The following is a 25,993-nucleotide window of genomic DNA, read 5'->3' on the forward strand; positions in this document are numbered from 1 at the left end:
CAGGTGCACGTGTTTGGGGGCATTTGTGTGTCTGTGTGCACATTTAGGTTTGTGCAGGCACTAACAGATGAGTCTGGGCTGTAGAAAGTGTAGAAACTCTCACAATACCACTGTATTGGAGAGTGGAGCCACTTGGGAGCCACTGCTCTGGCAGTCCTGTGTTGCTGTGGTCCCATGTCTGCACACAGATAGCATTTTCTGAAGAGTTGAGATTGATCACTTTCCCAAAGCAAGATGCATTTAAAAATCGATAGGATTTCAGCAGATGTGAACTGATATCTCAGGCTGGAGGCTGTATATTTTGATGGTACAGGGAGACAAAATTTGCAAAAGCTTCTTAGCTTATTTAAGGTTATGCTATATAAAATATTTTCCTAAAAGAAAACTACTTCACTACTCTTTTGAGTAGTGTCCTTTCCCTTTGGTAAACAGTAGAAATGGATAAAGTTATGTTTCTCAGCTAATGCAGACTTTGTCCATCTCAGTATTTACTGGTAAAATTTTGCATTCTATTAATGTTTCAAATTGTCTTAAAAAATGATGTTTTCCTGTTTCTAAACCTACATTTCTGCTCCCTTTATTTACTTTGAATTGTTTCTTCTACATTGTTTCTTCTACATTGTTGGTATTAAAGTTATGATGTATTTTTAGAATACTGTGTCTCATCTACTCTTGATGCTTACATGAAGCTGTATATTGTAGCTAATTTTTGCACCAATTGGTTTATGCAGACTTCTGTTTATTTTTGTTGTATTTCTCTAACTCCTTCCAACTATTATCAAGTGGTGTGCAGATGTTAAGATACTATTCCATGTGTGAGATTTTAAAGAGCTGCAGATAAAGAAAATGTACTTCCTTGCTTGGAAACTGTGTTAGGTTTCTGTAAATGGCACAAAACTTGTTCTGTATTTGTTGGTTAGTGTTCTATTAGAAATGTGGATCTAAGCATTCTGACTTTTTCTGTAGTAACTTTTACTGCTATTTGCATGCATGCATGCATATTGAGATTAATTGTGTTAAATTATCTAATCACATTGATATTATTTACTGGTTTATTTCCCACTTGCTATGTGTGGCTATACAGAAGTCCATACACCTAGACTGTCTTGAATTTCCATTCACTCTTTCTTCTTTTTATATCAATGTTTATATTTGCCTGTGGTTTTGTGACATTTCTGTGTTACAGTAATGTGTTAGCTCTTCATATGTTTTAGAATTCTGTAATACTTGTATCTCAGTGGCAACTTTGAACATTTTTTCTCCTTTCTACTTTATTTCTTTCAAATAAGAGAATGAAAATTGCTGCTATGTGTTTTCCTCCACTTAATCTGTTTGCTCAAGGCTGTTTTGCACTATGGAAGGCGAGTTGAAGCATTCACCTTTGTAAACTTCTAGAATGGCCTATGAGATGCAGTCCCACAGAACACTATGAAGTATGCTTAACTCAATCATGGGAGTAGTTGCTCTGAACATGATAAACTGATCAGATGCCATATTTGACTAATAAAGTTGTGCTAGTCTTTTTAATAGTATACTTATTTAGGTAGGATAAATTATGTGTATTGCATGTATTTACTAAGTCAAGTTTGTAGGAGTTGTGTATGAGGTTTGTTTTTTTTTGTTTTTTTAAATTAAAATCTAAAAAGCCTGCAAAGTTAGTATTTCTGTTAGTGGTGTAATGAGCTCAGCCACAGTTTATGCAAGGAATATACCTTTTTCTTTCATTTCAGTTAACAGTGGTGTGATGGGCAGACTAATTATCTGATCTGTTATATCTGACTTTTCAATGCCTAGGAATGCAGTGATGGAAACTGATGGAACTTCAGAAGTTATGACAATAATACAGGTGTTTACACAGCTCTTCCTTCAGGCTCATCAGAATGAAAACAAACAGGTTAGTCAAGATCTCTTAGTGTTTTTTTCTAGTGAAAAAAATGCAAAATTTCACAAGAAAAGACCCCAATTCTACTCTTCAGTGAAGTGACTGAATAAATGAGATAAATAATTGCATCCCTCTGTAGCTGCACAGATATGCCAAAGTTCAGTTCAAACATCTCTCTCACATAAAATCACAGCATGAAACCAATATGTAAGAGCAATTTACCTAACTTAACCCTCAAGTATGTCTGCCTAAAGTGCTTTTCAGAGGCTCAGTTCCCCTGATGCTGAAGCTTCTGCCTGTACAATAAACATGAATATTCATCTTTGATAAAAAGGAGGGAAAATGCTATATGCATTTTTCTTTTGCAGTAGCAGGGTTTCTGATAATAAATGAGGCAGAGATAACAACCCCATTCGCAGTCCCCTAAATAATTTTAAGTAGGATATTGAATAGTCATATTTGTCTGTTGAGAAGGTAAAAGACACATAATACATCCTGAGACACAGAACACATACTGGTTTCAATTCCTCAACAATTTCCTGATCCTCAACAATGGTCTCTCTAAAATTTTCCTTGGTCTAAATTTTCAAATTTCACAGCTTTGTCTTCTTCTGCGCAGATTTTTATACAGATCTTACTGAACTGAATTAAGTGGAAATACTTTTTTGTTAATTTAAACAAGAGTAAGATCATTTTTTTAACTTAAAATTTTGAAATACAGATATGAAAAATCCTATCTTACTTATAGTTTGCAAACGTGACTTCAGGCTCCCAAATCACATGGTCACATCCTGACCATCTTGTTTGTGTTTTGAAATCAAATTCATATGATGCAAGTTTGGAAACACCCTTTTAAAGTCACTAAATCCTTCCACTTGAAACTCAGTAAAATTCCCAGCTCCTTTCATTTTTTGCATCTTTTTGAGGGATGTGGTAAATAAGAGAATGCTGGGATTTCTTGAAACTTGTGGCATACTGGCTTTTAATTAGCAGTGTGATTGAATCTGTCTTCAGGCAGCTGTCTTGCTTAATATATTAATACTGTGCATGATAATCTTGTGCCACCCTGATTGCATGGAAACAGCACACTGTGTAGCCCCAGGTGGGGATCAGTGTGTGAGAATGAAAGTGAAGATTCCACACCCATCAGACACCCAAAAGCTAATCCTGCTGTGCAGGCAGTGTGTTTTTCTTCAAGGTGAAAGTCCTTCACCTGCTGGCATTGCAACAGGGACTACTGCTCATTTTTCTAAAGTGGTTTTAAATACTGAATTTCCTTTATTTAACTTGTGTACTATTTAAGTCATGGAGTTCTAATTAAGATATTATCTTCAGTGATAGAATTAAAAGTCCCTTGTCTCATATAATATAATATAATATAATATAATATAATATAATATAATATAATATAATATAATATAATATAATATAATATAATATAATATAATATAATATAATATAATATAATATAATATAATATAATATAATATAATATAATATAATATAATATAATATAATATAATTTTAGCTAACAGTTTAGCAACAGTTTTGCTTGCAAAAAGGCAGGTACAGATTTTTTTCCTAAAATTAAGTCAGTCAGATCCTTTTTTTTCCCTTTGGTCATACCATCATTATATATATTCAAGAGATGCCTGTCTTCATGGTATCTGATTGCCCTTGACAGGGCATAATGTGCTCCATTAGCATTTAAAAGAAGAATGGTAAAAACACTAATGAGAGAAGATGAAGAGAGTTCTTCATGGTCATTGGAACCTTCAGAATTTATAGGAAGTTAATTGAAAAAAAATTTAAAACATGCATCCATAAAATTTGCAAAACAGTTGGGTTGTATCTGTCAGTTCACAGGTTTGTGTGGTAGGAGGAGAGTGATTCTCTGTTGCAGTGTGGCAGCTGCCAGAAATAGCTGTCTTTTATAGTAACTTGGTAGACCATTTAGAGAGAACAAGGTGTGGCAGAAAATAAGCTGAAGGGTGGGAAAAGGCGGTGCTGCTTTCTTCTTGCATTTTTTGGAGACTGAAAAGAGTTTAAATGGAACATGGAGTTAGGAAAAAGTCCCTTTTCTGTAGTCATTGAAAAAGAAATTAAAGAATGGGTGCATTGTTGGGATATGTTTTGTGCTAGCAGATTTTCTTTAAGTTTGTGGTGCTAGTGAAAACTGACCTGAGGATAGCTGGGTCATGTTCTTGTAAATTTATGAAGTCAAAATTCACATTTCTGTTTGATGGAAATTTCATCATGAATTATTTTCCCCTGATCATTTCAGAATTATCATTGGTTTTCCCCTGTGAATTTTGTTTTAAATAGCTGGATAAATATTTTAAACCAGTGTTCAATGTTTATTTCCTGTTATACATCATGGCTGTTATTAAAACCAGTCACATCCAAACTTGTTCTGCCTGATAATACCTTGTTTTTCATTTTGTGATGGCACATGTGGGGAAAGAACTGACTAAAATACTGTGTTTATATGATAAACCTTTATGGCTTTGCCTAGACATTATAGTGAAAATTGTTTTTCACTTAGCTTCACAATATTGTTTTTATATGTAGCATGTGCTGTGGGTTGTCTTGGTTACTGCATCAAGGGGCTGCTTTTTCATGGGAGTTTTTGGTACAAGTTAATTTGCTACATGCATACGTTACTATTGTTTTTTCTAATTAGCCTAATTCCTCTCAACAAGCAGACTTTTAGCATCTTACTATAGCATAATATATAGGCTGTCTAAGAAGAGGGTATATATATATATTCAGGTGCTGTAATTTCACTTAGCTGTTGTGGACAGAACAAAAAAAATGTAGTAGAAAGTGTCTTTAAGTTTGTTTATAAAATGCATGCATACATATGCCAATAGAAAATAGTTATTAAATACAGTCTTCATTGGATTTACAGCTCAATTATATTTTATGGAGTTTATATTCCTAGTCTGTGTTTCAAGAGATGATCTGTTAGCTAAATCACTTCCTACTTCTAGAAAACGAGAGTTCTGAGATTAATGGTATGGAGATTCAAAGATGTAAATGAGAGAATCACAGATTGCTTGAGAATTGGACATCATCTTATCCAACTCCCCAGCTCCAAAGCATTGGTACTTAGAACCAGTTGTCCAGGGCTCTATCCAGATGGGACTCTACAACTCATCTGGGCAAAGTGTGGTAGCACTTGGCCATCTCACAGTAAAAAGAAAGTGAAAAAATAAATTACAGAAGTGTTTTCTGATACACAGAAGAACCTCCTGTGCTTGACTTTCTGCCATTACCTCTGATCTTGTCACTGTGCACCACTGCAAAAACCCTAGTTCTATTTTTTGCCCCCTCTTTTAGGTGTTTTATACATTGGAATATCCCCTTGAGCCTTCTCTTCTCTAGATTCTCTCAGCCTTTCCTCATAGAAGTTCTCCAGTCCTTTTATGATCCTTGTGGCCCTTTATTTAACTGGGCATTATTTGGGCATAGTGTTTCAAGTTAGGCTGCTGGAATGGCTGCTTCCAGTGTGAGGGGAGGGGAGGAGCAGCTCCCTGGTCCTGCTGGCAATCCTTTGCCTAATGCAGCTCAGGATATCACTCTCTGCCCTGTCAGCCACACTGCTGGCTCACACTCACCGTGGTGTCCAGTGAAAGTGCTAAAGAGGGCTGGACCCAGTGCTGACCCTGCTGTGCTCTGGTAGTTTCTGGACTCCAACTACATCTTGTGCCAGTGATCACCATGTGGCTGCCCGGCATTCTGTCTGTCTCAAAGGCACTTGCACATGCATGTCAGACGTGCCTGTAGCACATGTTTGCAGAACAAACAGATTAAAGGTGTGCCACTGCTAGTCTCAGCTGCACAAGCAATGTCCACAGCAAATTGCATGTTCTCAGATAATCAGGGCAAGTCTGTTACCTGACACTGCCCTACCGGCGCTGGACCAGGTCCTAAGAATTTTAGGTTTCCGTTTTTGAAAAGATAGCAATTCTGTAGATGCAGATAGCAGATAGCAGATTCTGTAGATGTTATTAGCTCTTAGTTTATTATCATCTGTGCATCTGTTTACACTGGAAAATGAAATTAAACTAGTGTCTCTTTTAAGCTCTGCATATTAGAGTGAAAACTTATGTGATTACAGGGAAAAATGCTAAGACAATAACATGCCATTTTATTGATGCTCTGAATATTTTTTGATGAATGTACTTTTAAAATCTATAAATAATTACTTTTCATAATCTAGCATTTCCTAAATATATCCCTTTTTATATGCCAAGTCCTGAAATTAACTAAAGAGTTAATTTTCTGTTTTCTTGCTTCAGTCTGTATTGTTAATTACTGCCTTAGATGAAATTATTCGCTGTGTATTTGTTTTGAAAACTGACCAGAAACCTCTTAAAAGAATGATTTTGTGTCTTAGCATAAATTTCCACTGAAGGCCTACTTCCCAAACCATCACCAGCCTCTTGTTAGAGCTTTAGCCAGACGTCCTTTAGGTAAGTTTTTCATTAAGTATTTACAGCATTATGAATCTGCATGGTCTGTATATGTCTTAAAATAACTTTAAAAGGGACAGTGATAACTTGTTGCCATTTCCTTAATAGAGTGTGTATGAGTTAGCAATTTTAATAATATTCTTCTAATGTATTTTTCTGCAGGAACATCTGATTCTTATGGAACTGTAATAGAAAACTAAATCAGAAGTGAATAACAAAGAAAAGTGCATAATTATGTGGGAATGAAGACACTTTACAGAGATTGTAAAATTACTGCAATCTTCTTATGTTTTATTATCAGTAATTGTCATGGGAAAAATGATGTATTTCACAAGAAATAGGCTTTCTGTTTCTCTCTGAGGCTTGAATTCTGCAAACCAAATTTTTTTGGTTGCCTATTCACACAGATCAAGAAACCACTGTTCCATTTGGTATGCTTTTTTATGAACAATAATTAAAGCTCAGTAAAAGAGCCTCTGAGAATGCTATTGCACTGATTAGATATTCAGGTAGAAAAAGAACATCAGGCTTATTTCAATATTCCTAGCTGTACTTCCTTTCATGGCTTTATCAATGAACTGTTGTATAAAACACATATTGTTGAAAATTGGGAAATTTTTAAATGAAGTTTTTAATACTTTGTGATAACTGAATCAATTTTGAGAAATTTTATAGCTGCCTTTATGCTTCAGTTTTACATTCTCGTGGACAGGCTGTGATTTTAAGAGTTTTGTTTTCATCCTTCATCCTCAGAACTCCCAACTACCTCTTGGTGTCAACACTTGAAACACATTTCGGATATGCTCAAAGCATTAGTAGAAGATACAAATGTTAGGTAAGCAGTATAAGATCTTCAAACTTTTTGTCCTTTGGTTGTTAGTTTTTGAAAGGTCATGTCATTTGAAGTCCTTAGTAGCTGCATTTCATAATTTTCTTTTTACTCATTAAGTTTGACTTTATTTTTAGAATAAGACTTGGATTATTTAGTGAATCTGAGTTTTATAGCATCTGTCTACCTGACCATTAAGCCTCTGAAGAAACAAAATCTTGTCACTCCTTCCAAAAAATATCTAACTGCATAATGGAAATGCTTATTTGTCCATTCTCCCATTTCTCCTTCAAAACTTTTAACTCTGGTCTATGAAGAAGCTTGGCTTTCTGGAGGCTTGTACAAATGTCCAAACTGGAAACTTTCTTATTTTTATAATATATGACTGCAGTATCATTTTTGCTGCATTAATCATTGGCTGTCACTCCATGTTTCTGACCAGCTGCCCCAGGGTCTACATGAATTATGCTTTGGTAGGGGATATTCTGGGATTATATTAAAAGAATGAAAAAACATGCATCTCTATCTGCTGCTGCCTTGTAATTCTTCCTCATGAAGCATGTGATGAGACCTGACTTGTATAGAGCTTGGACACAAGTTTGCTTAGGTCTGCTCCTAGAGTTAGCTGTCCAAAGAGCATTAAACAGATTCAAAGAAACCAAAGAAACATAGAATACCAAAGCCAGCCAGACTTACAAAACAAGGTTATAGAGTCACAGGATCACTTAGGCTGGGAAAAAGCTTTGAGATCATCAAGTCTAACCTATGACCTAACACTGCCTTGTCAACACCAAGTGCCACATCCAGTCTTTTTTAGACATCTCCAGGCACAGTGACTCCCCCACCTCCCTGGGCAGCCCATTCCAATGTCTGATTACTCCTGTGAAGTACTTTTTCCTGATGTCCCATGCAAACCATCCCTGGTGGAGCTTAATCCTGTATCCTCTTGTCCTGTCACTGGTGCCTGTGAGAAGAGACAAAGCCCACCTGGCTGCACCCTCTTTTCTGGTCATTATGGAGAGCAGTAATGTCTCCCCTCAGCTTCCTCCAGGCTCAACAGCCCCAGCTCCATCAGCTGCCCACACAGGGCCTGTGCTGCAGATCCTGCACCAGCTCAGTTGCCCTTCTCTGGACTCACTCCAGCATCTCAATATCCTTCCTGAATTGAGGGAAGAACTGGGCACAGCAATCAAAGTGTGGCCTCACCAGTGCCCAGTACAGGGGACAGTCGCTGCCTTGGTGCTATTCCTGATGCAGGCCAGAGTGCCACTGGCCTTCTTGGCCACCTGGGTGCACAATGGCTCATGTTCACTCTGCCTTTAATCAGTAGCCAGGTCCCTTTCTGCCTGGCTGCTCTCCAGCCACTCTGTCCCAGTTTTCCCCCTGGGTACTGGAACAAAGATATTTGCAACCGTGCTTGGTTTCAGTTAACTCATGGGGACCTCTTTCTTGTTGCTGAGTGGCAGAAAAAAGCTTTTTGTTGTTCCCTCTGAGGCCAGGCTGTCTAGTGGTAGCTTCTCACTTTCTGTATAAGCTGCAGTTCATCCCTGAAGTGTGTCAAATCTTCCTGTCCTTGGATTCTGACCCATAGCTGACCCTGACTTCTTAAAGAGACACATAACTCAAGCTTAGAACAAATAAATTAATAAAACAAATATCATCCATCATAATGCATTACAATAATACAACCATGTCTGTTCTCCTTTTGTTGCCCAGCCCTTTCTTGGGTTATATATAGTTGTTTTCCTTCTTTATTTTGAATAGTACACTAATTTGAACAGTATTGTACTTGCCAGAATACACTCTTACTTCCTTTAGAACTTCTACAACAATTATGTTTTCTACCAAACCCCTCCCAGTTAGAAAGAAAACAGAGCTAACATGTTTTAAATACTAATATGCATGAAGAAAACATATTCAGTTTTATTGCTTTATTCCTGATTCTGTATTCTTTTGAATAAGATAATAGTAGTAAGATTTACAGAGGAGAAAAAATACTGTTACAGAGCATATCCTGTTGCTTCTCAGTGCTCTCTTTATATAGGTAGGTTTTCATTTTATACCAAATGTGAGTCTTATAGCAAAGTGCTTTTTGTGTCCTTCTAATCAACAGATTGCTTCTGTGCTGATATGTATTATTATATGTAGTACTCTCAGTGAATAGTGAATGTCACATGGCATTTTAAAACAGAAATCAGTTATCAGTTGATGAACTTATGGACATTTTGTGGGGGAAAATCCCCAAAAAAGTGAAGGGCCTCTTTTGGCAATGCCAGTGGAGCACAGGTGCCACAGAGCAGGCAGAAACAGCAGTGGGAACAAAAGTGGAGGGTACATGACTATAAAAAAGGCACTGTAATGATAGAAAATCTTCAAGATAATGGTAACATCAATTCTTGGATTTTCTAAGATCTCTTGTAGTTTCCTTGCAAAGGTGGCACAGCAGCTTTTTGAGTTGCCAGGAATAAAACATAAGAAACCATTTAATTCTTTCAAGTTTTGCCAAATTTATTAGGAATAATTGTTTCTAGCTTTCCTTCTGTTTGTCCTTCCTTAGGCTTAGTTTAACTTTCTTGCTTCTGAGACACGTACTGTGACTTTGCATCTCTTTTCTTTAGTCTTCTCTGACTTTAGAGGAATGCACATGAGAAAATGTGGAGATGAGTGGTGGTCCTTTCTTAGAGCAACAATCCTTTTGTAAGCACCGTCAAAATTTTCATTTAAGAATACATGAATTTTAACAGTCACGAGATATACTTTAAAATGCACTTTAAAACTTTATAGTTTAAAAAAAAAGATGCACTTCATGAATTACCAAAAAGCAGAAAATAGTCCTGGAAAGTGACAGAGTAAATGAAAGGCAACAGTATGTAAGAGTGTAATAGTTGAGATATGATTTAAAGTTTTGGAAATCCTGCAGCTGAAGAGTATGAACAGTAAGGATCAATTTTATTATGTATCTTTTCATGCATAGTGTTTTGTCACAGTTTATTAGAAGCTGCTGTTAAGGATATTCTGTTGTACTGTCAGAGTTAATCTGTAGTAGCACTGGGTGTGTTCTGGTTTGATTGTGATTTCAGATAACAAAGTAGTACATGGCTGTGTGATTAGCAGGTAAGGTATTCTCTGTTGAAGAGTAGTTTTAAGATTTTTTTTTTTAAATTAACTGTCAACACGCTTTGTATTAATTTAAAGCAATTAAAAATGTTAATAGTGAGAAATACCTGTATTCTTTTTATCTGTGTTCTTTTCCAGTTCTCTCACTGACCTCTTTGAAATCTGGTTTTTGGTTGCTTGTTTTGGAGAATGGCTGGATATTGCAGCAGAACAATTACTGAAGGCTGCTATAGAACCAGATGCTGTGCTGTGGCTGCTGGCATTTTACTACTGTCCTAAAAATGAAAATCAGCAAAGGACTCAAACAATGGTGGGTAATGTAGTGATAGTAGCAGCAATAAGCAGTCAATAGTCTGATTATATTTTATTGCTGTAAAACAAATAGTGCACACCAGAAAAATGAAATTACTTTACAAAGTCTCTGGGAATTGTGTTGCAGTGGAAAATTTGCAAGTTGGGGTTTTTTCTGATTTTTGACATTTAGAAAAACTTTTTCCTCCTTTTTAAGTATGTATCATAGATTAACACCCTCTTGGCTTTCTTTTGGAAAACGAGGGTGGTTTTAATCATAACTGAAAGTACCCTACTAATGGTATTTTTTAAACCAGTGTGGCAGAATTCAGCATGCCTGTGTTATGGCATCTTCTGAGGAGGAAACGAGAAATCACAGCAGCTGAAACCATGAAGATCCTTATCGAACACAGCCTTGAATCCCAGCCTTGCCAAACTATTCTGATTTGTCTCCCGTTTTTGGCATGTGATACTGTAATAAATATGTGATAATACCATATGCTGGGCTGGTAACAGAAGGAGCAGTGTTCTAACCTTACACACTGTACTGCATGAAGAGTGCTGTGCATCTGTGTGTGCAAGCAAATACTTGAAAGCCTTTAATTTAAACCTATTATGCAAATCTGAACTAGCCCAAGCAATTGGATCTATGAAGCCCTGATTCAAAAGGCTGCAACTTGTCTGGTTTTCCTTAATCTGAGAATGGATTCTGGTGGATTTAAAAATGCAGCCATTACAGTAGTAAAATCATGCTTTAAATTTGCATCTAATGGTCCATGTACAACAGTGCATAATGCAATATTTTATATCCTTTTCTTCCCCTCCTGCTTCCCAGATGGCACTACAAATGCAAGATCACATCCTAATCACTTGCAATTTTTTTTTTCTCTTAAATTTCTCATAGTCAAGGAGCAGGGGATGGCATGTTGGCCGAGCAGAGTTAGGTTAGAGCTATGGTGAAATAAAGAAATTGGGGTTTTTTTATGTCATTTTGGGAAAGTAAGGAGTATGTGAACAATAATCAAGACTGAATGAAACTATTGCACTAAAGTGCAGGTCAATGTCTGGAATATTATTCTAACTCCACAGAATTAAATCAATTTGTCCCATATGTGAAATCATCTCCCTGTGTGTCCTCTATTCCATCAGTTTGTTATTCAGTCATAACATAAAACAAACTTCAGAAACAAAAAAGCTTTTAAAGCTTTTCTACCCACGCAGTGACTCATCTTTTTCCAGAGGTCTATTTCAGTTCATTATCATTCTTTTCTTAGGTATTTGAACTGAGACTTTTTTTTCCACAGGTCAGGCTACTTCAGAAGGATTCCCACACTTCATGCAAAGCTCCTGCCTTTACTTAGGTGTTTGGGTTTCTTTTTAATTTGTCCTTTGGCAGATTAGCTCTCAGCTCTTTCAAATGAAGTGGTTTCCACTTCAAACCTGGCACCTTTCACTAGTTAAGGATTAACATGGCATGGAAACTTCTGTCAGATGTCAATCTGGAGTACTTTCCATTCAGCATTATTTTTGTGTGGAAAGGTGTGCACCTATGACTTAGAATTTTGTCTTCCTGCTCAGTACTTTAGGTAGCACCTTTATACTAGCCAGAGTGTAATGCAGAGGGTTTAAATGATTTAAAGAAGGAAAATACTATTTTTGCTGTTCACTAGAGTTCACTCATAAGTGTAGGATTAAATATTCTGCTTCTCAATATTTATTCATTTGGTGCATACCTTTCATACCTTTAGGGTCTGAAACACTGAAGGAGCAAAACATGGAGGTTGGCACGAAGCATGAGATTTCTAGGGTACATGAGCTCTTGGAGCAGGACCAGCTCCTCTCCATCTGCAGTTTCTGGCTCATATGGTGTACAGAGGAATAAAGAATCGTGAGGAATTCCAGTTACCTTTCTGTAGATCTGGTATCATTTGTGCCTCACATGCAGTTGTGGGCTTAATCCAAGAATAGCAGCTTTTCCTGAATATGTTATGTGAAATTGTTAAAAGGGTAGGTCAACGTCAATTAAATAAATATCTGAAAAAAATTGTCCCTGTGAATATCCTTGAGAATTTTCCTTAGGTTCTGCATTGATGTATTTTTCTATTGTTCCAGCTGATACTACCATGGAATTTGCATTCCATCTACAAGTTTTCTCAGTTAATTTTTTAATACAGTGAACAGAATTATTAGGATTTTTTTGCAGTAGTTGCTTATAGGTTTTTTTTCTTCAGGTGCCAAAATGTTCTGTTTCTTACCCTCAGTAAAAATTAGGTTTTATTGCCTAACCCACAACATAAAAACATAAGTTGTGAACAACACAGGAAAAAGTTAAAATGCACATTCTTACCAGAACATTTTATCAGCCAAGGTCAGGCTGCATGGGGATTTAATTGATTTACAGCAGCAATACTGAAATGAGTCCTTGAGGAGCCTTTGTTCTTTTTCCCACAATGAAAAGATTGGACCATGTTCTTCTGAGGGGCTTTTGCCATTTCCTTATGTTATTAAAAAAGTTAAAATTATTATTACTATTATTATTATTATTATTATTATTATTATTATTATTAAAAAATTAAATCCTGACTTGCTGCCCTATCTGCTTTATTTGTAAGACCAAAGAAAAAAGTAAAGTCCATTCTGTCCACCTTTTGTGGGGGTAAATCAGTGTAAAAGAAACGTGTTACAGCCCTTCCTTCCCTGGATTTCCTGCTGTTCAAATTTGAGTTGTTTCATCAAGGATTCAGTTTTCTTTTAGTGATATATAAATAAACCCGAAGTAAAAATACCATAGATTTGACATTTACTTGTCTCTGATCCTGCATCCTTTGAAATTGTTTCCTACAGGTAGAAGCTCAAGCAGCCTACAGTCACCTAATGATGCTGTTCAGCTGTGCAGACCTTTCTCTCAAAGACTTGGAGGCTGCTGTACACAAGCTAACAGGTGTAGAGCAGTGCTGTAACCAGCATCTTACAACACACCTTCTGACCAACTTCTTGCTCTTTTCAACTGGTGGACATAAGATTGCCCAGGAATGTATTTACCATGTAAGTGTTTCTTCCCTTTTCTTCAGGGTAACTTAAATACATACTTATTTTACTATTTTTTATTTAAGTCTCTACCTCTTGAAAAAGAAAACACATAACAGAAAATTAAAGGAAACTGTGACTACAGCCATGTCTAACCTGCTACATACATATTTTGGTCAAAAGATTTTCTGTTCACTTCTTGATCTCACTGATGGGGTTGCTGTCTTCACTGTACAGATGCAGAAACAGCTGAAATAATAGCTTGCAGTTAAGGGACACCTACAGTTCATTTACACATGATATAGACAGCATGTGCAAGTATTTTGATTTTCCCATAAAAATCACTCCCTGAATTATCCAGCTGCTGTAGACATGATGGGATTCTCCCTGTTTTCCATTGTGTGGAACAGCTGGTTGCTACATCTGAGCATTGTTGTGGCAGAAGCTTGGTGCATTGGCAAAGCCAGTGAGGAAAACAGTGTGGTAATTGAGAGAGAAAGAGAGAATGAAGAGCTAAGACAGTGTCTCTTATGGTATAAAAAAAGATGAAGAGGAGTAAAAGGCTGGAAGCTTGCCACAGTATCTTCCTATTGGTGATGACAGCCTTCAGTATATTGGTGCAAACCATGAAATGTCTGTCTCTTAAGATAAACAGTGCTATCTCAGGGTAAGATTACAAATCCTTTCCTTATTATCAAATCATATTCTTGTAAGAAGTGCATGCCCCCTATGCAGGCAGATCTGGGGCTATTGTGTAGTTTTAATACTTCCAAGTTTTTCTATTCAGCAGCAGTGTGGTCTTACATATTGACCTGTACAGGGTATACTGCATGTGTGAGGCATCTGATTTTGTGATGCAGCTGGCAGACTAAAAAGACATTTTTCTCTTTAAGAAGGGCTAAAGTATTTCTCACATCCTAGTGTGCAAGTTCACAAATGATCAATTTTCTTCTCAGCATAAGAATGTAGTGGCAAAGTTTGGGGGGGGAGGATTTATATATTTTTTATATCTTTTTACAGACTAGTTTCTCTTCTCGGAGGCAGTGCAGCTGTTGGGCTGTAATGCTGTAAGGTACTAGCTGGCTACTTTAAATCCCTCCAGGAGGACCAAAGGCAATCTTCTGCTTCCTTAGAGACAGCAATATATCTAAATTTCAAAACTCGGAATATTTCCCAGTGCAGAGTGGTCATGAGCTGTTGTAGGCCAGTTTGTTGGTTTATCAGTCTGATTAATTTTGACTTTATCTGTATAATCACTAATGTGTAGATAGTGATTTGAAAAGGACTAAAGATAATATGAAAGGCAGAATGATGTGGAACTGATTTAAGATGCATAGCTGTGGATTTTTTTAAGCACAGTGAACTTCAGGTTTAACACAGATAAAGAGGAGTCAAGTCCCTCCTGATCTGCAAAAATTGCAGTTTATGGTCTTTTCCTGTTTTTTGTCATCTTTTGGGGGAGGGAGCTTTCAAACTTTTGAAAGCTTTACAGAATTGAATTGTCTCCCCAAATACGTGCTGAACGTCCATGTACTTCTAGTTCTTTTCTATGGCAATGATTTACAAATGGTTATACTGTCTATCCATTTGTGTTTCCTTTAAAAACTTTCTGGCCTCTTGATTTGTTTCACTTAAATTTGAGACAACAACAGAAATCTCAGAGTTGCTCAGTTCCATTGGGACGTATGAAAAGAGATACCTTGGGTAGAAGTTGGTACTCACATGTTCAGTGGTGAGGGGAAAATCCAGTTTTCTTGCAAGTATTTTGAAGAATTCTTAGTATTTAGCAACATAATTGCCTAATTTAACCTTTTGTGTTTCCTTTCAGGTTACTGAGATAACTGATACAAGCAAAGATATTTATAATCTTCTTATCCGTACTGCATACAGATTTAACCATGGTGGAGAAGAAAACCAAAGGACTGTGAAGCTGCTGAATGCACTTCTTCAAAAACTTCCATTGAAAGTTTAGAATTGTAAAGGCATCTATTTATGAAACGAACAAATCAGGTCTTTATTCAGGTGTCAGCATCTGGCACTGCAGGTTACCAAGGGCAGTAAGATACCTATCTAAGTTATAGCTGCTAATTTATATTTCCTCATCTATATTGAAAAATAACGTGTTGTTTGGAAATGTTAATCTTTTGAAATATAATAGTAAATATTAAAGATGCTTGAGAATTTTGTTCTGAGTTCCTTCTGTAACAAGAGACCTACAAAATTTAAAGTGGTTCACTCATCTTCTTGTTTATTTCGCTGAGGGTCAGTTTTTCTCCCAAATTATGCCCGTGGGGTTTTTTAAAGCAAGTAATACCTAACTGCTTGGTTGTTAAGCTGTTACTAAATTGTTTTGCTCTGTGCTTCTGCTTTTATGAAACTAACCATGATCTCAAGTGATTCATGGTGTTCTCAGGAAATCAGTGAGTGATGTTTCCTGAACTCTTTCCTTCTTTTTGAAAATGTTTCCAAAATGAAACTCTTCCTATAGTTGCTAAATGTGTTTTTTTAAAAAATTCTGTAGCTTTCAGAGGAGAGTGTTCTCCTCTAAGAACTATACCAATAGCTGGTCTTTCTCAACAGATACTGCAGGCATAAAATTGCTTGTAGTACAGTCCACTTAACAGTGTGCCATGCCTGATGCTATTATTTATTCATTTAAGAAATGTGGGGTTACAAAAGAGGGCAAGCAAAGCAGAGACATAAGGACATTTTCCAGTTCGAAGGCACAGATTTCCTATAAAGGTTGCAACTCATTGCCTTCATTTTTGTGTCCAGCAGTTATTTGCTTACTTCTTTGTTTAGGTTTTTTGTATCCTGCAAGGAGCACAGACATGTAGCAATGGCTTATGGTTTTTTACCCTTAGGAAAGTATTTTTCCCAAGAAGTTTTGTGAACCTGTCTCCAGCTTAACTAGAAAAATAAGCATGGAGAATAGTAGCAATAGAGGATCCTAACTTTCCTCAGTAATTTGTTCTCCAGTATTGCTTACCTGTAATGCCAACACTTGTGCTATGCTACTCAAATATGCCACTTGGAATAATATTATTTTATATAAAATTTAATACATGTAGCTTGAATTAATAAAGCTTTTTAAATGTAGCATTTGTTTTTGAGCAAGGGGAAAGAAAAACAGTGTACTTAGTGTCCCTTGGCTGTAAGAAGTGGAAAGATATTTTCTGTTATGCTGTTAACTGATTTCTTACACTTTTGTTCCCAGTGAGTCATATTATTAAATTACATGCCCTCTCAGTTAGTTTGCTAGTGAAAAAACAGCAAACACATGATGTATGTCTGCAAAGAAAAGGGTTTTTTCTCTTTTTTGATTAAAAAAATTTTCAATGAAAACTCAGAAAGAAATGTGTAGCAATTTTTGTTGTTAATACCCACACATATCTAAAAAAGCAAAATCAAGCAACCCAGTTTTCTGTTCCCTGAACACAACTGAAAAGCATGGGATTAAACAAAATGGTTTTTTTGGTCACAAACTCAGAGGTAGTTGTCTAGTGGAAACAGATGTGGAGTGCTCTATTTAGAATGGTAAATAATATAAAATTATAGCTCAAAGGAAGAATTTGGGTTTTTGGTTGGTTTTTTGTTTGTTTGTTTGTTTGTTTGTTTTTTGTTTAATGTCTGATTTGGTTGTTGGATGTGAGGCTCTTTGGTTGTTTTCTTCATACTGTGTCTACATGTAATTTTAACTACATAGAGGAAAGATTAACAAAGTATCTAATTATTGCATTAATTAGGTTAATGATATGGATATTATATTTACAGGTGTATGGCACTTTTTGGACAGGTATTTTTAAGTATCTTTAAGTATCTTTTCTTTATCAGTGCTTTTATTTTTCCCCTGACAAAATGTATGAAAATTCTTCTAACTTCCTTTAACAAAATAAATATGCTGATAAATAAGGATAAATCAATTCAGGCAGGAAGGAAATGTACAAAGAAGGCAATAAAAACCCCAAATTAGTAGTGAATTGGTGCACTCTCGTTTTCCTATGCTTGGCTTTGTAAGTAAAACTGAATTATTTAAATACTAAGGAGGGTTTCTGGCATAGTTGTTACAAATCATTGGGTTTGTTTTTTTTTTTTCTTTACTCTTTTACTATGCCTGAATTATGATCTTTGATATAAGCTGTGATTTTGTGGGATGTTGAAGCTACTTTTCTTAGTTTGCCAGTGGAAAGCTATAGAGCAATTTGGTACATCTGAGTAATGGAAGATCTCTCATGTGGTGGCTTCTGCATTATCCATCCAATGTGCATCTTTTCCTCTGTAATTGCTGCTTTCTGGAAATGTTCTTTGGAGCCTTCAAGGCTGTACTTTTTTGTTGAACCAGCCAGAAAGTCCTGAAATCAGACTTCAAGTAGGTTATTCCCTTGTGTTTTATCTGCAGCACACAGCCTGGTTCTGGACAGTAGTCTGAACATTGAGAACTTTTCAGAATTGTTCTGCTTCAAGGCATTTTTTGGACTAAGAATATCTTTGTTCATTATGCTTCTTTCCAGTCTAAGACTGCTAAGTTAGAGCTTTTTGAATTCTGCAAGCTTTGCAGCATGGTGCTGAGTGGTTTCTGTGGATTTTTTTCAAGCAGAAAGGTCATTTCTGTGCCTTTTCTCTGAACAAGATCTCAGTACAGTGCCTATACAAAGCAGAATGTATTTTATTTTGTCATGTATTGTCAGATACTGCAATTTAGCTGACCAACAGTAACATTTACTTCTAGCATTTGTGATTTAAGTTTCTGTACTCTCAGCACTGTAAGTGCCAAGAGGTGTTAATAGGCAGAGCGAGTTAATATTTGTTTTGGTGAGCTGCAATCTGTGGTATATGTTTGGCTTGGCAGAGATACAATTCAAAAAATTCTGAAGCATAAGCATTACAGAACTGTAGGATAAAACATCTAGCATAAAATACTTGCAGTTACTAAACAAAACACTGTTAAATCAGATTTACACTATTTCATTGCTGTGTTATCTAATGTCAGAATAAAGTACCTAATGTTCTGTGTGAATGAGTAATGTCATACTCCATTAAAACACAGTTTTCCCTGTGATATAATAAGGGTGAGAAAGGTGGACATAGGAAGGCAGTTTTCTACTAATCCTGAGTTTAAAAAAATCAAAATGTGGAATGTTATGGGAAGAGTCCTCCACAAGCACACAGAGCACATGTTTGAATTTTTTATGCTTTCCTGAGAGTGTGCAATGACACCACCAGTAGTTAAACCACTGCTGGTGAATGCTCTGGTGCTAGAGACATCCCACTAGCACTTAATTCATTGCAGTGCTCAGATGTGGGCCTGCTTAAATCCACTCTGGCAAATTTTCCTTACAAGTGATACAATTTTTTCTTAAATCCTTGTCTGGATTTAAAAGATATGCTTAAGGCAGACATTCCATTTGCTGCCCTAGGAGAGAGTAGCTTATTCTGGGAATTTGCTGTTAGGTGGTCTGTTCAGTAGTGAATGCCACGGAGGCATTTCCCTTGCTTGCACTGGCCATCTTCCTTTAACCAGCTGTCTGGCTGCTGGCAAGGAATGAACCTCACAAGATCCTTCTGATGGCTTGAGTGTGCTCACTGCTGTCTGAGCTGCTGAGAGCCAGCCAGGGATAAGCACTGGACTGCTGTCAGCCACTGAAATAAAAATTTGAGATGTCAGCTGTCTGTAGCTGAGTTGTAGTGATGTAGTTCATAGGCAAGGATGGTGCTTTAATTTGCATTCTATATTCTTGCATGTGTGTGAAGGGAGGGAGTGACAAAAAAAGATAAAACCTAATCTACTTGAAACTCAGCTGTAGAAATTTAGTTGTGATTTTTATATTCAATACTGAACAAATTAGTAAGTAACAATTCCATCCATGATATTCGATTAACCTGTATATCAACAAATAGCAAAAAAACCCTCCAGCAATATTGTGTTTAATAGATCTGTATATTTAACTTACTTCACATCTCTTACTACTTTAAAAGCTTCTTTCATAACTCTTCCATATGGTGTCAGATGATAGACTAATTTCATTAAAAAGTAGACCATCAAAAATAATGACCTTCTCTTTTCTATCCTTTTCAATAAAAATATCATTTAGGGTCATGAACTTTTGCAGATGCATAAATGCCATCTTGAAGAGATTATGTTTTTACATACATATACATATACATACACATATACACAGTGAATTGCACTGTTGAGATGTCTCATCCATATGTGCCAATTAGCCTCCTTAACATTTTATTTCTTAGTTTGTGAGTTTATTTTGAGGCTTCCAAAACAGGTGTGTGCAATATGTCATTTTCCTGCTACTGTTAGAAGTTTCCTTAATATTTCACATATGAGAAAGCAGCTTCTGTTTGTTTTGACTAATGATGCCATAACTTCTATGTATACGTTTTCTGAAAAGAGGACTTCAGTTTTTTTATTTTGAACTAACTTGTAATGGTAGCTGGTGATACAAATTTCCCATCTGTACCACTGTTCCCTGTAGAGACTACCAGTAAGTGTTAAAGTGCTTTTAATCTCATGACTGTGCTGCACTTCCATATTGTCTTCAGATGTCTGGGAATAGAGAGGGTAAAGCCAGTATCAGATTCCATGGAAGAGGAGAGAACCCTTGAAATATGACACAGGATTAATTTATAAGATGGAAATTGGCAATACATGTCTGTGAATTCAGGCACTTTGTGAGTTTCTAGTACGGAGGACCAATAGCATCTTTATCTTTTCTGGAAATTAAAGTACCAGTGTTTTATCCATAGACCAGAAAGTTTCTCCAAGCTCATTGCAAACCCCACTATCATATTTCAACTTTCTTTTCTTGTGTGGTTGCTTCTTTGCTGTAGCTGCTTTGTGTGACGAGCTTGTCCCAAGCCAGGAGTGGATACTGAACAAATGTTAAGCCCAAACCTTGCAATTAAGCAATAACATCTGTTTTGGAAAGATAATTTTGTTGGTATTTAAAGTCTTCAGATGACAGCTGTTGACTATTTTTCATCATGGCTCTTCTGATCTTGATTTCACAAGTTCTCCTGCTCATTGTATTGGCAGAGGAAGTTCTCAGATGTGCCTACTCTTTAGGCAGAAGCATTGCCTTTTTGTTCTTCTCTTTCTGGACAGGATCCAAGATGAATGTACAAATCCAGTCTCTTTATTTTTCTTTTGTTGTTTTTATTTTTAAAACAGAATATCCTAAACCTATGCAAACATCCTAGAACAAAGTTTAAGAAGTTGTGTATAAAATCAAGTAAGGGTTGAATATCTGTTTTTCTGCTCAGATCCTTCACTCACAGACTTGTTTCTAACCACACAGGAATCAATTGTTCCCTGTGCTGATTTCTTCAGATTTGGCAAACTTGTTGTAGAAGAAGGAAAGAACAGAATTTGGTATCAATGCTGTCCCCGCTCTGCTGCAGAAATTGTGCATTTGAACAGCCCAGTAGTTGCACCACCTAAACTGTTAACACTGCTTTGGGACAGTTCCTCAAAATGCGTTACAGAGTCTGGTAATCCACATGCATTTAAAGAAAGTATGAAAAGAACTGCCACATTACATCCTGTTTTGATGCCATTTTCATAATTTTCCTATCAATTCAGTTTTCTTTTGTGAATCTGAAAGACTCTTTATCTTTTGATTTTTTGGACATTCAGGGAGTAAGCAGCAGGAAGAAACAATCAGAAGGAGGGCTACCTGACTGCATTGGGTCCTTACCACCTCTAAAACATAACCAAAAAGCACAGTCCTTAACAGCTGTTTTTCAAGACAAAGAGAGAAATAATTTTTGGGTTTTTCATGAAGTAAACTGTGGTTTTGATGCTGAGTGCTCTTGATGCTAAAATACAGTGCTACACCAGCTTTTAGCACTGACCTTCAAGTGATGCAGAGCTTTTCTCATCATCACATCTTCCCTTCACCTGATGCCTACATTACTTCATACTGCTAACAGTGAATCAGTAGCTTAAATAAATAAGACTGGTCTTTCTGTTTTCTTAGTCTGGATGCTTTCTAATTCCCATTCCTTCCTTCCATCTATCAAGGAAGAAATTTGCATCCCTGTGATTTGATTGAAGAACAGAGAGGCAAATTCTGGGGAGGAGCTGTGATGCCTTGGGCTTTAGCTTTTTATATTTTTCAGATTCTCTGCTGCTTAGTGTGTAACTCTGAAACTTCATATTAGGTGTTAGTAAAGTGTCTTCACAGGGTAGTTAGACAGAACAATCTCTTCCTAGCTAGAGCTAGAGAAACAAGGACAAGTGTTACCCAAAAAGCATAAACAAGGGTGAGGGAAGGGGGGCAAGCCAGGGGCTGAGACTTCATAGCCTGGGGCTGTGGTTGAACAACTCACCCAAATATGTAGAGACCAAAACTTATCAATGTGTAGAAACTCGTACTGGGATCTGTCTTGGATTCAATTTGGGTGTAGCCCTGGCCAGGCTCTTGCACTGCCCAAGGTGCATCATTTCAATAAATACCTATTTTATTCATTTTGCTCTGTCTAGTTCCAGGTCAGCCTTTCCAGGCATCAGGTGTGTGTAGAAACAGTAAAATGCCAGAAGGTGGGCTTCCCTGTTCTTGTACAAAACTGAGTCTTGTGATTATTTATTTGTCTCTTCATCTGTGTAAAGAGAGTGCTGGTTTGGGCTTAGGTGGAGTTGATTTCCTTCTCAGAGGCTGGTGTGGGGCTGAGTTTTGGATTTGTGTATTAAACACAGGGTTGATAATACAGGAGATGTTTTTGTTACTGCTGAGCAGCTCTTTCACAGAACCAAGGCCTTTTCTGCTTTTCAGAGCCATGCTGGGGAGGAAGTTGTGTGTGCCTGGGAGGCTGGGGCAGGACACAGCAGGACAGGTAACCCAAACTGACCAAAGGGATATTCCAGACCATATGGCATCATGCTCAGGATATAAAGAGGAAGATGGAGACATGGGGAACATTTGAAGTGGTGGTGTTTGTTGTTCCAAGTCACCACAGCACATGATGGGGCCCTGCTCTGCTGGCAATGTCCGAGCACCTGTCTGCCCAGGGAAGCAGTGAATTGATTCCTTGTTTTGCTTTGCTTGTGTGTGTGGCATTTGCTTTCCCTATTAAGCTGTCTTTATGTCAACCCATGAGCTTTCTCACATTCACCCTTCAAGTTCTCTCCCTGATCCTACTGGGGGTGGAGAAAGTGAGCAAACATCTGCATGGGGATTGCCTGCTGGAGTTCAACCACAACAGGAAAAAAATACATTCAGCATTTATGTCATATAATTGCATTTTTTAACACAATCAAGCAAACAGGAACAATGTTTTCCCTCAGCTAAAATTGGGAACTTATTAAAAAGCCTTCATATATAGTCATAAGCAACAGAAGATTATAATGCAAACAGGGCATGGTGGGCAGTTTCAGCACAAGTGGTGGCTATGACAGAACCCTAACATCAGTTTTTCAGGGTAATATTGCCATGTTACTGATGGGAACAAAGATGGCTGTAGAGACACACAGCCTGTGTGTAGGGAAATGTTGGCTGAAGTGGCATGTGAAAGGTGGAATGAGTGAGAAGGATCACTACATTAGGGAACAAAAGACAAGTAAAGTTGTACACCTTTTGATGAAACTTTAATTGGTCATGCTTTGCAGTTAAATAGGTGAATTTCAGGCACACCAATGGACAGATGCAGACTGAAGTAAGATAGTTGCTATGGTATTTTAATTTTTAGTTCTGTTCTACTTACAAGAATTGACTGTAAGGAGGTACAGCTGTACAGCAAATAACTTTTAGTACCACATATAAAAAACAACTGTGGAACAAAGTTACTGTGAAGAAACAACTTGAAGTTGAAAAAAAAAAAAAAAAGAAACAAATATCCTTTTACTGTGATGATGAGCACTGTCCTTTCAGGATTAAAGATTAAATGAATCACATTATGGTGCCAAGCACCAGCTTCCCAAACTAGCCTCTTTAGATCCAGTCAGGATGGCTGAGGATTATGCCAGTGGCAAAGCAGCCAACACTGGCCCATGAATAAAATGTTTCAGACTGTTTCAGGAGAGAGCTCCAGTGCTGAAACACCAGTCCCAACAAGCCCAGAGGAAAAGCCTGGATATAGTCAGAAATAGGCAGTTTTCAGAGATAACTGAGTGAGCTACATTAACTAAAGGGTACAGCAGTGTCCCACTGCTGTTCAAGGAGCATGTGAGAAGACAGCAGAGTTATCATCTCTGCCATGGGGCAATGAGCAAAACCAGGGTTTCAGAGGTTGTACTGTTGGCATTACTGTTGGTTGTAAGAAGTGGTGTTAGTTGAAAACTGAGTTCTGCTTTCTGATGTGTAAATGATCATGCAGAACCAGATCTGCAATTTCTGCATGCTTTCAGGTAACAGTGCAAATGTCTGTTGTTCTCCTGGAAAAAAGGTATAAGCAGCAGAAATCAGGACCTTAATTTTGTGCAGAAAATACGAACTTAGTTTAAATCACAGCAAACAGACAAATGCAGTTAGTCTCCCAAGGACTGTGAAAATGTCTCAATATCTTTAAGCACTGCCACATTTCACTGACATAAAATGTCAGCCTGGAAGCAGGGTAAGATTTTAAAACAAATTTCCCAGTATAGTGTGTCCGCAGAAACAAAGCAACATAGCCACATCAGTGTATATGTTCACTTCATCTTTTGTGTATGTGCCTGAACTCAGCATACTTATGAAATTCTAAATGCGTCAGGCTCTTCCACTGGTTGCTTCCTTGTCCTTTCTTGCAAATTTTTTTCTTCTGACTAGTCTGGGCATCAGCAATTGAGGCCAAGAAGAGAAATGCACTTGGGCGTCTGGTGAAATCTTCGACTGTTAGAGAAGACATCAGACATGACTCATGAATACTGGGAACTGCACACAAAGGTAGATATTTTGTAGCTTTAAAAGACCACAAGACATATTATTAAAAAGAGCAAAAGATGTTTCTTCGGAGTTCTTTTAGATGTTAAGAATCAGTGTTATGGAATAGGGTTTTCAGTGAATTAGAGAATGGTTTTGTGCTCAGTATGTGGGCTTATTTCAAATATTATACATTGTGGTTTTTTTTCCAAAGTAAAATACCATTAAGTTACTGATAAAAATTTGAATGGCCTTAGATATTTCATGTACTACATCTCACTCTTAAATCATGTGTAGTGATAGTGAGCCCTGCTGCAGCATGCACATGTGCCAGCTGACACTTGCCTGCAGTGTGGGTGCCTGGAAGGTGTGGTGTTTTCCAGATATTTACAGTCCAGTTTCCGCATGGAAAGCATCAACCTAAACTAATCAACCCTGAACTAACAGTTCCATTTGGAACACAATGGCTCATGGCTCAGCTGCTTGCTGATTCTTACCAAAAGCACCAGAGTTTCCTCCCAGATAACTCTATACACAGATGAACCTGCAAACTAACACCTAAAATTTTCTGTAGTACAAATACCAGTTCTCAAGACTTTAATCAACCTTGGAGATTAACTGGCTGGCTGCAGTGCTCTGCATGATACATTTTAATGTTCCAAACAACTTTTTTTTATTTGTTTTACTAATATCCTTTTTCATAGTGCTTTTTGTGTGTCAAAAATCCTTAGACTGCTTACAACTTGTTTCTTCAAGCTGCCCACTTGCTCAGGTTGCATTTCTGGTCAGACCTTTGTTTCCAGACCGTGTTGCTTTCCTGTTTTGTGTGAGGCATGGGCAATAGGGTACAGCTAATTCCCTCCTAAAGGAGAAATCACAGAGACAGCAGCAGCTGCAAACATGTCTCAGCAAAGCTTCAGACAGAAAACAGCTGTCAGCAAAATGGTGTGTTTTACTCTGTACTTGCCACAGAAAGTGCATGGCAAAGAATGAAAGCATGCCCACTGGGGGGCCAAGGGACTTGCAGGGCCACCCCTGTGTTATGGTCTGCTTTTACTCTGAAAAAGCAACCCAGTAGCAGCATGGGAAAGTGGATGGTGATCTTTGCCAAACTATATGGATACAGTTATAATTTTTCATCTGAGATTAATTTTCAGAGCTAGAAGTTATATCCAGAAAAGAATCACTGAGATCCTAACTAGATGCTGGCCTGATGAAGTAAGTGGAAGATAGGCCAGCACTGGGCTTTCTAATACTATTCAGAGTAAAATTACCACAGTGTTTGTTAAGGACTAAATTAGGCATGGGAGGGGGAAATAACCCCTACAGAATGCTGTATTTTATTCAGAGGGGGCTGCCTACAAAACAAGTAAACGAAACCTAAGGGCAAAGGCATAAATGCCTATGTTGTCACAGCCACGTACAATCATACAATACACTGAACTGGAAGCGACCCATAAGGACCACTGAGTCCATCCCCTAGATGGAGGTATTGTTTGAAAAGACATGGCTTCCTGTA

At 37.3% G+C, this 25,993-nt stretch overlaps 1 protein-coding gene across 1 annotated transcript in view; it reads left to right on the top strand.

The window, feature by feature from the left end:
• Window positions 1-16,873, top strand: part of FANCC (FA complementation group C) — a 69,759-nt gene extending 52,886 nt beyond the window's left edge. The window contains exons 10-15 of the mRNA XM_079330964.1: window positions 1,795-1,894; window positions 6,285-6,360; window positions 7,114-7,195; window positions 10,445-10,616; window positions 13,442-13,642; window positions 15,453-16,873. Of these exons, the coding sequence (XP_079187090.1) occupies window positions 1,795-1,894; window positions 6,285-6,360; window positions 7,114-7,195; window positions 10,445-10,616; window positions 13,442-13,642; window positions 15,453-15,596 (775 nt within the window). The 3' untranslated portion in view covers window positions 15,597-16,873. The remainder of the gene's footprint in view (window positions 1-1,794; window positions 1,895-6,284; window positions 6,361-7,113; window positions 7,196-10,444; window positions 10,617-13,441; window positions 13,643-15,452) is intronic.
• The last annotated feature ends 9,120 nt before the right edge of the window (window positions 16,874-25,993 follow it).

Source organism: Erithacus rubecula (genome assembly GCF_903797595.1).
Source record: "Erithacus rubecula genome assembly, contig: SUPER_Z_unloc_2, whole genome shotgun sequence".
Lineage (NCBI taxonomy): Eukaryota > Metazoa > Chordata > Aves > Passeriformes > Muscicapidae > Erithacus > Erithacus rubecula.